The sequence below is a fragment of the Salvelinus fontinalis genome, chromosome 14, assembly GCF_029448725.1.
Source record: "Salvelinus fontinalis isolate EN_2023a chromosome 14, ASM2944872v1, whole genome shotgun sequence".
Lineage (NCBI taxonomy): Eukaryota > Metazoa > Chordata > Actinopteri > Salmoniformes > Salmonidae > Salvelinus > Salvelinus fontinalis.
The window spans coordinates 42,180,475-42,192,310 of record NC_074678.1 but is presented as its reverse complement, the minus strand read 5'-3'; the positions used below and the strand labels follow the sequence as shown (position 1 = coordinate 42,192,310).

General features: G+C 40.5%; 1 protein-coding gene across 1 annotated transcript in view; it reads right to left on the bottom strand.

Annotated features, from left to right (window-relative positions):
- Positions 1–599: 599 nt before the first annotated feature.
- The window catches only part of LOC129810888 (potassium/sodium hyperpolarization-activated cyclic nucleotide-gated channel 2-like), a 77,781-nt gene continuing 66,544 nt past the window's right edge, over positions 600–11,836 (bottom strand). The window contains exon 8 of the mRNA XM_055861857.1: positions 600–4,477. Coding sequence (XP_055717832.1) covers positions 3,513–4,477 — 965 coding nt within the window. The 3' untranslated portion in view covers positions 600–3,512. The remainder of the gene's footprint in view (positions 4,478–11,836) is intronic.

The following is an 11,836-nucleotide window of genomic DNA, read 5'->3' as shown; positions in this document are numbered from 1 at the left end:
CAACATGGAACAATTTCTAAGATTTTAATGAGTTACAGTTCATATAAGGAAATCAGTCAATTGAAATGAATAAATTAGGCCCTAATCTATGGATTTCACATGCCTAGGAACATTGACATCAGCAAACTGCTTTCCCACACGACGCCATACACGTGGTCTGCGGTTATTAGGCCGGTTGGACGTACTGCCAAATTCTCTAAAACGACGTTGGAGGCGGCTTATGGTAGAGAAATGAACATTCAGTTCTCTGGCAACAGTTCTAGTGGACATTCCTGCAGTCAATATGCCAATTGCACACTCCCTCAAAAATTGAGACATCTGTGGCATTGTGTTGTGTGACAAAACTTCACATTTTAGAGTGGCCTTTTATTGTCCCCAGCACAAGGTCCACCTGTATAATGATCTTGCTGTTTAATCAGCTTCTTGATATGCCACACCTGTCAGGTGGATGGATTATCTTGGTAAAAGAGAAATGCTCACTAACAGGGATGTAAATAAATTGTGCACAACATTTGAGAGAAATAAGCTTTTGGTGCGTATGGAACATTTCTGGGATCTTTTATTTCAGCTCATGAAACATGGGACCAACACTTTACATGTTGCGTTTATATTTTTATTGAGTGTATATGGATTGCAAGAAATATTCCCACCATTTACCATCTTAAGTGTGTCATGTACAGTAGATATAAGAACTTCCAAACACTTCCCATAAACAAATCTTAAGCAATTCAAAAACATTGACATTTTATTAAAATTTTGGCTTTTCATCTACACTGTATTGTATGGTATTTATTACATGTTTGTTAAATGTCCTAATTTATTGCTAGACAAATAGTCTTAAAACCTGCTCAGCAATCTAAAAGGAATTCGGCCATTAAAACCACCTTCAAACACATGAAAGTTCCCAAAGAAGTTTCATTGGGCATAATTTCCAGCAACAAATCCCTTCCAAACCCACAACCTTGGCGCCACCGACAAGGTGGATGATACAGTAAAACTTATGATGAAACACAATGGAAAGTAATAACAGTCCAAAATAAATGGGGCCTGAGGGGATCCAATCTTCTCTCTCATTACATAGTAATGGTGGTGGTGGGGAGGGTTATTGAGCAGCAGATGAATTGGATATCAGCGCTTGGAAAGCCTCTTCCACTAATACTTTTGGACACTAATCAGTGGAGGCCGGTAAACACATTCAGTGGCATCACTTATGGTAGGAGACACATCATTGAAATGCACCCTCCAAAATGTCTGCTCTGTCCTTGCTGCAGATTAGAATAGAATGGGAGTCATTTAGATTTCAGCATTCCAGAAGCATTATGTAATTTATGCACACAAAATCTACCTCAATTTGATGCAATATTACTGTTCAAATTTGAGAGGAAAGGAAAAAGAAAATGGATTTGTTTTAAATCATCTAAAAAGTCAAAAAAATCTAAAAAGTCTTGTCATGGATGGGACAATGCAGATGAGATGAAAAGTTCAACGTATTCATTAAATGGTGTAATGTGTGGATCTGACCAGCGTGCATCAGTCTCTGTACAGTATAAGAATACATATTAGCGTAATCAATTACACTGCACAGTGCCTTCAGAACATCAGTCAGACTATTATCTTGGATATGTTTAAAAATATAAACTAAACATTGGATATGTTTAAAAATATACTAAACTTCAGCTATGCAAAAAACCTGATGCGCATTTCCATCAGGGTTGAATGAGATACAGTATGTTGATATATTCATGTGATTCATAACCCAAATCAACATGCATATGCATCGTCCAATGGGGATGGATGACTTGATTTAAACACTATATACACAAAAGTATGTGGACACCCCATCAAATTAGTGGATTTGGATATTTAAGCCACACCCGTTGCTGACAGGTGTATACAATTGAGCACACAGCCATGCAATCTCCATAGACAAACGTTGGCAGTAGAATGGCCTTACTGAAGAGCTTTCAACGTGGCACCGTCATAGGATGCCACCTTTCCAGCAAGTCAGTTCGTCAAATGTCTGCCCTGCTAGAGCTGCCCCAGTCAACTGTAAGTGCTGTTATTGTGAAGTGGAAATGTCTAAGAGCAACAACAGCTCAGCCCAAAGTGGTAGGCCACACAAGCTCACAGAATGGGACTGCCGAGTGCTGCAGCACGTAGAGCGTAAAAATTGTCTGTCCACGGTTGCAACAGTCACTGCCGAGTTCCAAACTGCTTCTGGAAGCAAAGTCAGCACAATAATTGTTCATCAGGAGATTCAGGAAATGGATTTCAATAGCCGAGCAGCCACACACAAACCTAAGATCACCATGCACAATGCCAAGCGCAGGCTGGAGTGGTTTAAAGCTCGCTGCCATTGGATACTGGAGCAGTTGAAACGCCCTGAACTCAACCCCATCGAACACCTTTGGGATGAATTGGAACGCCGACTGCGAGCCAGGAGAGTGGAGGTTGTTATAGCAGCAAAGGGGGCACCAACTCCATATTAATGCCCATGATTTTCTAATGAGATGTGGTCGACAAGTATGTGTCCACATACTTTTGGTCAGGTAGTGTATATCACTTGCACCCTAGCTGTATTCTGGCCAAGCCAGAATGAAATGTAGGCTGTAGACTCCAAGAAAAATACTGAAATTATACCTACACTGTCATCTGCAAATACAATTTGAGAAAGGGGGAAGATATATTTTATAGATGTGAATTCCTTATGGAGAGAGAGACACACACACACACACACACACACACACACACACACACACACACAAAGGATATGGCGTCAAATGTTTGCACCCTAGCTGTTGAAATGTAAAAATCACCCTACTAGCTGTTGAAATGTTGAAATCAAGGCAGTGAAATGATCTATCCACTCGTTTTTTTTCAGAAATATATTATTCATCCCATTAATACAATGCAACATTTTGTTTAAGCCCAACCTGTAAAAAAAAAAAGCAATAATTTAAGACATTGTCTAAAAAAAACATTTTCTTGTTTTCTGAAACAATATTACAGTGACATGAGTAGAACTTTTGTTAAAACCAGTCCGTAGAGAAAAGAGGAAATCCCAGAACAACTTCGGCAAAGCGTTGTTGTCATCGTTGTCATCTGAAGCAGGTTCCTGATTTTCTTCTTGTCCCTGCCGGTTTGTATTGTTCAACTATATAGATAATGGGTGAGAGATGCGTGCTATTTATGTTGAATATGGTTACAGTAAAGAGAGTAAATAAAGGAGAGATGTGGGGAGAAGGTACTACTACTACGTACGGCCGGTATCTACTATCTATGTCTGTGGGTGGAGTAGAAACATCCCACCTCTGATAATAACTATATTGTTAGTCATACATTGTCTTTCAGCTACGGTCTCCCGCTCCCTCTCCAAGGTCCCACAGCATACATTCTTATAGTCATATTCAGAACCACGTGACAGGGAGAGGGGAGATTATTGGGTAGAAGGACAAAATCTTCCACAGTTCCCACAACCAAAAACCCCTGGCTCTGCAGAAATCTAATAATGGTCACAAATTGGAAGATAGCCTCGATCTGACATGGTCTGTCTCAGGGTGGCTGGCTTTGGAGTCCTTTTTGGGTAAACCTGAGTCTGGCAGGGCTGGCGCCAAGCCTGCTCCCATGCCCACTCCCATACCCGCACCCATGCCTGTCCCCAGCGATGTCAGAGTCCCCGGGAGGGAGGCTAGAGGAAACGCCCCCACAGACATCTGGTGGGGCAGCACCATCCTATGTGTCACAGCGCTCCTGAGCCCCACAGAGCCCGGGGGGGTCTGAGGTGGCCCAATGGAGGTTGAGGAAACACGGTTGGACTGTGGTGGGCTCGGGGCCACGGGTTGAGCCCCTCCTTGGGGCAGAGAGGGCTGAGAGGCAGACAGTGCCCTGGCGTCCTGACTCAGACTGCCCATGTGCAGAGAGCGGGTGCTGTTATGGGTGTTGGGCCGGTGAGGGGGGCTGGGCACGATCTGCTGGACCAGGGAGAGCTGGGAGCCAGAAGAGGGGCCGTACTGGAATGTCCGTCCCCCAGCAGCTAGGGGGCTCTGGATGGGGGGGCTGGAGAGGGCGGAGGCGAAGGCACCACCGGCGTGTAGCTGGGGCTGCATGGTCTGCTCAGTCTGGGGAGGAGGGGAGGCTGACATGCTCTGCATCACCTGGAACCTCCGTACCATCCGGGGGGACTGCAGGGCCCCGGCCCCTACCAGAGGGCCTGCCATGGGGGGACAGAAGCTCATAGCCACAGCCTGCTGGAGGGTGGCGATGGCTGAGCTCTGAGGTGGGGCTGGAGGAGCGAAGATGCCCCCGTGCGTGGGGGGGTTGGACATGGACATGGCACGAGGCCTCTGCATGTCCACCTGCTGCACCATCTCACGGTCATATTTCACAATCTCTTGGATAATTTCATTCTCTCGGTTGTTGAAGACACCCGAGTTGAGGTCATGCTGAACCTTGTGCATTAGGATTGAGTTCTTCTTCCCTGAGGACGGAAAATAGAAGAGGAGAGATGAGACTCTGTTACCTGAGCAGACACAGTTCCACTGTAGAATCAGCACAATCAATACATTATACAAAGTAATAAACAGCCACATGGTCCAATGAATACTCCTAACAGTGCTCTACAGTAATAGCATTCTCCCCCCTGATAAGTTGGTATTAGAGAAGTTGCTGGCATAGCGGAACAGAGTATGGGGCAGCTGGAAGGAGTTAACCTGATCAGGACAGACATGTATTCATATCTCCCTTCAGTTTGCCTATCTGGAGGCTGTCTGTAATGGCTAAGGTGCATAAAGATAAAGGAATTCAGATATGACGCCATTGTTCTTGCACTATCCACAGACTTTTTAACCTGCGGCGCGCAACATGGTTCAATGTGTAAATCAGCACAATCTACTTTCTAGTAATATTGTGATCAATTGAATTCTTGACCCATTTTGCTCGATAACAATAAATAAATGTCAAAGGTTTGGACACACATTCAAGGGCTTTTCTGTATTTTTACTATGTTCTACATTGTAGAATAATAGTGAAGACATCAAAACTATGAAATAACACATATGGAAACATGTAGTAACCAAAAAAGTGTGAAACAAATCAAAATATATTTTAAATTTGAGATCCTTCAAAGTAGCCACCCTTTGCCTTGATGACAGCTTTGCACACTCTTGGCATTCTCTCAACCAGCTTCATGAGGAATGCTTTTCCAACAGTCTTGAAGGAGTTCCCATATACAGTTGAAATCGGAAGTTTACATACACTTAGGTTGGAGTCATTAACACTTGTTTTTCAACCACTCCACAAATTTCTTGTTAACAAACTATAGTTTTGGCAGGTTGGTTAGGACATCTACTTTGTGCATGACACAAGTCATCTTTTCAACAATTGTTTACAGACAGATTATTTCACTTATAATTAATTGTATCACAATTCCAGTGGGTCAGAAGTTTACATACACTAGGTTGACTGTGCCTTTAAACAGCTTGGAAAATTCCAGAAAATTATGTCATGGCTTTAGAAACTTCTGATAGGCTAATTGACATCATTTGAGTCAATTTGGAAGTGTACCTGTGGATGTATTTCAAGGCCTACCTTCAAACTCAGTGCCTCTTTGCTTAAGATCATGGGAAAATCTAAAGAAATCATCCAAGACCTCAGAAAGAAAATCGTAGACCTCCACAAGTCTGGTTCATCCTTAGGAGCAATTTCCAAACGCCTGAAGGTACCATGTTCATCTGTGCAAACAATAGTACGAGAGTATAAACACCATGGGACCACGGAGCCGTCATACCGCTCAGGAAGGAGACGCTGTCTCCTAGAGATGAACGTACTTTGGTGTGCAAATCAATCCCAGAACAACAGCAAAGGAACTTACTGGAGGAAGATACTGGAGGAAACAGGTACAAAGGTATCTATATCCACAGTAAAAAGAGTCATATATCGACATAACCTGAAAGGGCGCTCAGCAAGGAAGTAGCCACTGCTCCAAAACCACCATATAAAAAGCCAGACTACGGTTTGCAACTGCACATGGGGACAAAGATTGTACTTTTAATCATTAACTCTTTAGTCATATCACAGTTTACCTATTTGCTTATGGTTTTGCCTACACCTAGTGACCTGCTTTTTAAATTATATGAACAAAAAATATTCAATTTTATTTGGAACGGCAAGCCAGATAAAATTAAAAGGGCCTATTTATATAACGAATATGAATTCGGAGGGCAGAAATTATTAAATATTAAAGCATTAGACCTCTCACTAAAGGCATCAGTCATACAAAAGTTATACTTAAATCCAAACTGGTTCTCTAGTAGATTGGTATGAATGTCTCATCCTATGTTCAAGAAGGGCCTTTTTCCCTTTATTCAGATTACACCTGCTCACTTTCGGTTGCTTGAAAAGGAAATAATTTCCAAAATATCTTTATTTTTTAAACAAGCCTTAGAAAGTTGGTTGCAATTTCAGTTTAATCCACCTGAAAGGACGGAACAAATAGTACAACAAATCTTGTGGTTAAATTCAAATATAGTAATTGATAAAAAAACTGTATTTATCGAAGAAATGTTTAAAAAAGGTATAATTTTTGTGAATAATATCATAAATAGAACTGGTGGAGTAATGTCACACATGCAGCTAACACAGACATATGGAAATGTCTGCTCTACCCAAAATTACAACCAATTAATTGCAGCATTACCACAAAAATGGAAGAGGCAGGTGGAAGGGGATAAAAGTAAGGAACTTGTATGTCGGCCTTATATTAAAGAACATAAATGGTTAAAGAAAAGTGTGATAAATAAAAACATATACCAATTTCATTTAAGGACCAAAAAACTTACAGCTGTGCCATATAAATTGCAAAATAGTTGGGAAGAGATTTTCGATGTACCCATTCCATGGCACATGGTTTATGAATTGATACGCAAAACAACGCCGGATTCAAAACTTCGAATTTTTCAATTTAAATTATTGTACAAAATTCTTGCAACTAATAGAATGTTATATATATGGGGGATACAATCTTCTCAGCTCTGTAGATTCTGCTGTGAGGAGGCAGAGTCATTAGACCATTTATTTTGGTATTGTCCGCATGTAGCTCGTTTTTGGTCACAGGTCCAGGAATGGTTGAAGAATTGCAACATTTGCGTAGAACTAACGCTACAGATAGCAATACTGGGGGATTTGAAAAGCCATAGTCAATCAATCAATAATATAATAATTATTTTAGCAAAAATGTTTATTTTTAATTTACAATCCGTGGAAGCTATGAGAATAGGAAGATTCAAATCTTTTGTGAAGCATCACAGCACAGTTGAAAAATATATGGCAAATAAAAATCCGAAATGGATGATGTTGGAAGATAGATGGGAAAGGTTGAGTGGAGCTGAAGGGTGGACTAATAACAAGATAAACAATGTAGGGCATACGGGATCTGTGAAATGTGTATAGGTGCGGAGCTATTGTGAAATAGCACAGTTACAAGTGGAAATCAAACTGGATGGACAACAGAAATAGAGGAAGGACTAAGAACAAACAAGAGAGAACTATTATAAAGTAGACTGTGTCTGTAAAATGTGTATAAGATGTATAAATTGAAGGTAAAAACAGAAATGTTTATCAGTTTACTCCAATTGTGGGATCGGTGGTAGGGTTTGCAGGGAATAATAATAAAGGTATACTCTTTAAAAAAAGTATGTATGTCTATGTAGGTATGTGTATGTATATATGTGTATATGTATGCATACGTGAATGGATATATATATTTACCCAAAAACATATGGGGGATTGGAAATGATGCAGACAATTACATTGGAAGCAACATTCTTTCCGCAATATTAAGCTGATCCACCCCCCCCCCCCCCCCCCCCCCCAAAAAAAAAAAAGATTGTACTTTTTGGAGAAATGTCCTATGGTCTGATGAAACAAAAATATAATTGTTTGGCCATAATTGTTTGGCCATAACAACAATCCTTATGTTGGGAGGAAAAGGGGGGAGGATTTCAAGCCGAAGAACACCATCCCAACCGTGAAGCACGGGGGTGGCAGCATCATGTTGTGGGGGTGCTTTGCTGCAGGAGGGACTAGTACACTTCACAATATAGATGGCATCATGAAGAAGGGGAAATTATGTGGATATATTGAAGCAACATCTCAAGACATCAATCAGGAAGTTAAAGCTTGGTTGCAAATGGGTCTTCCAAATGGACAATGACCCCAAGCATACTTTCAAAGTTGTGGCAAAATGACTTAAGGACAACAAAGTCAAGGTATTGGAGTGGCCATCACAAAGCCCTGAACTCAATTCTATAGACAATTTGTGGGCAAAAATGAAAAACTGTGTGCGAGCAAGGAGGCCTACAAACCAGTTACACCAGCTCTGTCAGGAGGAATGGGCCAAAATTCAACCAACTTATTGTGGGAAGCTTGTTGAAGGCTACCCGAAACGTTTGACCCAAGTTAAACAATTAAACTTTTTAGGGATAGGGGGTAGCATTTTCACTTTGGATGAATAGCGTGCCCAGAGTGAACTGCCTTCTACTCTGTCCCAGATGCTAATATATGCATATTAGTATTACTATTGGATAGAAAACACTCTGAAGTTTCTAAAACTGTTTGAATGATGTCTGTGAGTATAACAGAACTCATATGGCAGGCAAAAACCTGAGAAAAAATCCAAACAGGAAGTGGGAATTCTGAGGCTGGTCAATTTTCAACTCATCGCCTATTGAAATCCCAGTGGGATATGGATCTGTTTGCACTTCCTACGGCTTCCACTAGATGTGAACAGTCTGTAGAACGTTGAATGAAGCTTCTACTGTGATGTTGAGCCGGATGGGATCTGTTTGAGTTAGTGGTCTGGCAGAGAGCCAGGTCCTGGTCACGTGCATTCCACATGATATCGACTTGCGTTCCATTACTTCTATAGACACAAAGGAATTCTCCGGTTAGAACGTTATTGAATATTTATGATAACAACATCCTAAAGATTGATTCTATACTTGGTTTGACAAGTTTATTCAACCTGTTATATAACTTTTTGAAGTTTTCGTCTGAAGTTCGCCTGGACCTGCACGAGCATTTGGATATGTGTACTAAACGTGCTAACAAAAGTAGCTACTTGGACATAAATAAATGGACATTATCGAACAAAACAACAATTGATTGTGGAACTAGGATTCCTGGGAGTGCATTCTGATGAAGATCATCAAAGGTAAGGGAATATTTATAATGTAATTTCGTATTTCTGTTGACTCCAACATTGCGGATAAATGTTGCTTCTATCTGTGAGACGTCTCAGATTATTACATGGTTTGCTTTTTCCGTAAGTTTAAAAAAAAATCTGACACAGCGGTTGCATTAAGAACAAGTGTATCTTTAATTCTATGTAAAACATGTATCTTTCATCAAAGCTTATGGTGAGCATTTCTGTTATTTGATGTGGCTCTCTGCAATTTATCTGGATATTTTGGAGGCATTTCTGAACATGGCGCCAATGTAAACTGAGATTTTTTGATATAAATATGCATATTATCGAACAAAACATACATGTATTGTGTAACATGATGTCCTATGAGTGTCATCTGATGAAGATCATCAAAGGTTAGTGATTAATTTTATCTCTATTTCTGCTTTTTGTGACTTCTATCTTTGGCTGGGAAAATGGCTGTGTGTTTTTTGGACTTAATCATATCAACATAATCATATGTTGTGTTTTCGCTGCAAAACATTTTTTAAATCGGACACGATGGGTAGATTAACAAGATGTTTATCTTTCATTTGCTGTATTGGACTTGTTAATGTGTGAAAGTTCCATATTTCTAAAAAATATTTTTGAATTTCCCGCGCTGCCTTTTCAGCGGAATGTTGTCGAGGGGTTCCGCTAGCGGAACGTGTGTCCTAAAAAGGTTAAAGGCAATGCTATCAAATACTAATTGAGTGTATGTAAACTTCTGACCCACTGTGAATGTGATGAAAGAAATAAAAGAAATAAGTCCTTCTCTCTACTATTATTCTGACATTTCACATTCTTAAAATAAAGTGGTGATCCTAACTGACCTAAGACAAGGAATTTTTACTAGGATTAAATGTCAGGGATTGTGAAAAACTGAGTTTAAATGTATTTGGCTAAGGTGTATGTAAACTTCTGACTTCAACTGTATGCTGAGCACTTGTTGACTGCTTTTCCTTCACTCTGCGGTCCAACTCATCCCAAAACATCTCAATTGGGTTGAGGTCGGGTGACTGTGGAAGCCAGGTCATCTGATGCAGCACTCCATCACTCTCCTTCTTGGTCAAATAGCCCTTTCACAGCCTGGAGGTGTGTTTTGAGTCATTGTCCTCTTGAAAAACCACACATGCGGAGATCATTCATTCCCCTACTCTGCGTCTCACAAAGACACGGTGGTTGGAACCAAAAATCGAACATTTGGACTCATCAGACCGAAGGACAAATTTCCACCGGTCTAATGTACATTGCTCATGTTTCTTGGCCCAAGCAAGTCTCTTCTTTTAATTGGTGTCCTTTAGTAGTGTTTTTTGTGTGTCACGAACGTCTTGAGACGAATGAGTGGACCAAGGCGCAGCGTGTGGAAATTACATATTTTAATGGAAGACAAAAGCGAACGAAAAACAAAACAACAAACGTGAAGCTATAATAGACTAAGTGCACACATGCAACATAGAACTTAGACAACTACCCACAAAAGCCTACTGCCTATGGCTGCCTTAAATATGGCTCCCAATCAGAGACAATGAATGACAGCTGTCTCTGATTGAGAACCATTCAGGCAACCATAGACATACCTAGACACCTACACTCAAACACAAACCCATCTACTCTACCTAAACCCCCTATACCATACAACCACCCAAGACAAGACAAAAACACACAAACTTCCCCCCTGTCACACCCTGACCTAACCAAACTATTACAGAAACAAAGATAACAAAGGCCAGGGCGTGACACTTTGCAGCAATTTGACCATGAAGGCCTGATTCATGCGGTCTCCTCTGAACAATTGATGTTCAGATGTGTCTGTTACTTGAACTCTGTGAAGCATTTATTTGGGATGCAATTTCTGAGGCTGGTAACTCTAATGAACTTATCCTCTTCAGCAGAGGTAACTCTGGGTCTTCCATTCCTGTGGTGGTCCTCATGAGCGACAGTTTCATTATAGCCCTTGATGGTTTTTGTGACTGCACTTGAAGAAACGTTCAAAGTCCTTGAAATTTTCCGGGTTGACTTACCTTCATGTCTTAAGGTAAGGATGGACTGTCGTTTCTCTTTGCTTATTTGAGCTGTTCTTGCCATAATATGGACTTGGTCTTCTACCAAATAGGGTTATCTTCTGTATACCACCCCTACCTTGTCACAACACAACTGATTGGCTCAAACGCATTAAGAAGGAAAGAAATTCCCAAATTAACTTTTAACACAGCATACCTGTTATTTGAAATGCATTCCAGGTGACTATCTCATGAATCTGGTTGAGAGAATGCCAAGAGTGTGCAAAGCTGTCATCAAGGCAAAGGGTGGCTACTTTGAAGAATCTCAAATATATTTGGATTTGTTTAACACTTTTTTTGGTTACTACATGATTCTATTTGTGTTATTTCATAGTTTTGATGTTTTCACTATTATTCTACAATGTAGAAAATATTCAAAATAAAGACAACCTTGAATGAGTAGGTGTGTCCAAACTTTTGACTGGTACTGTATATTTTTTTTATGCACAGTCACTTTCCGTTAGCGGGCAGGACTTTTAAGATGCCAAGTAAGACATGAAAGAAGTTAGCTATTTCATCTAACATGTTCAGGGAATTAATATATATATATAAA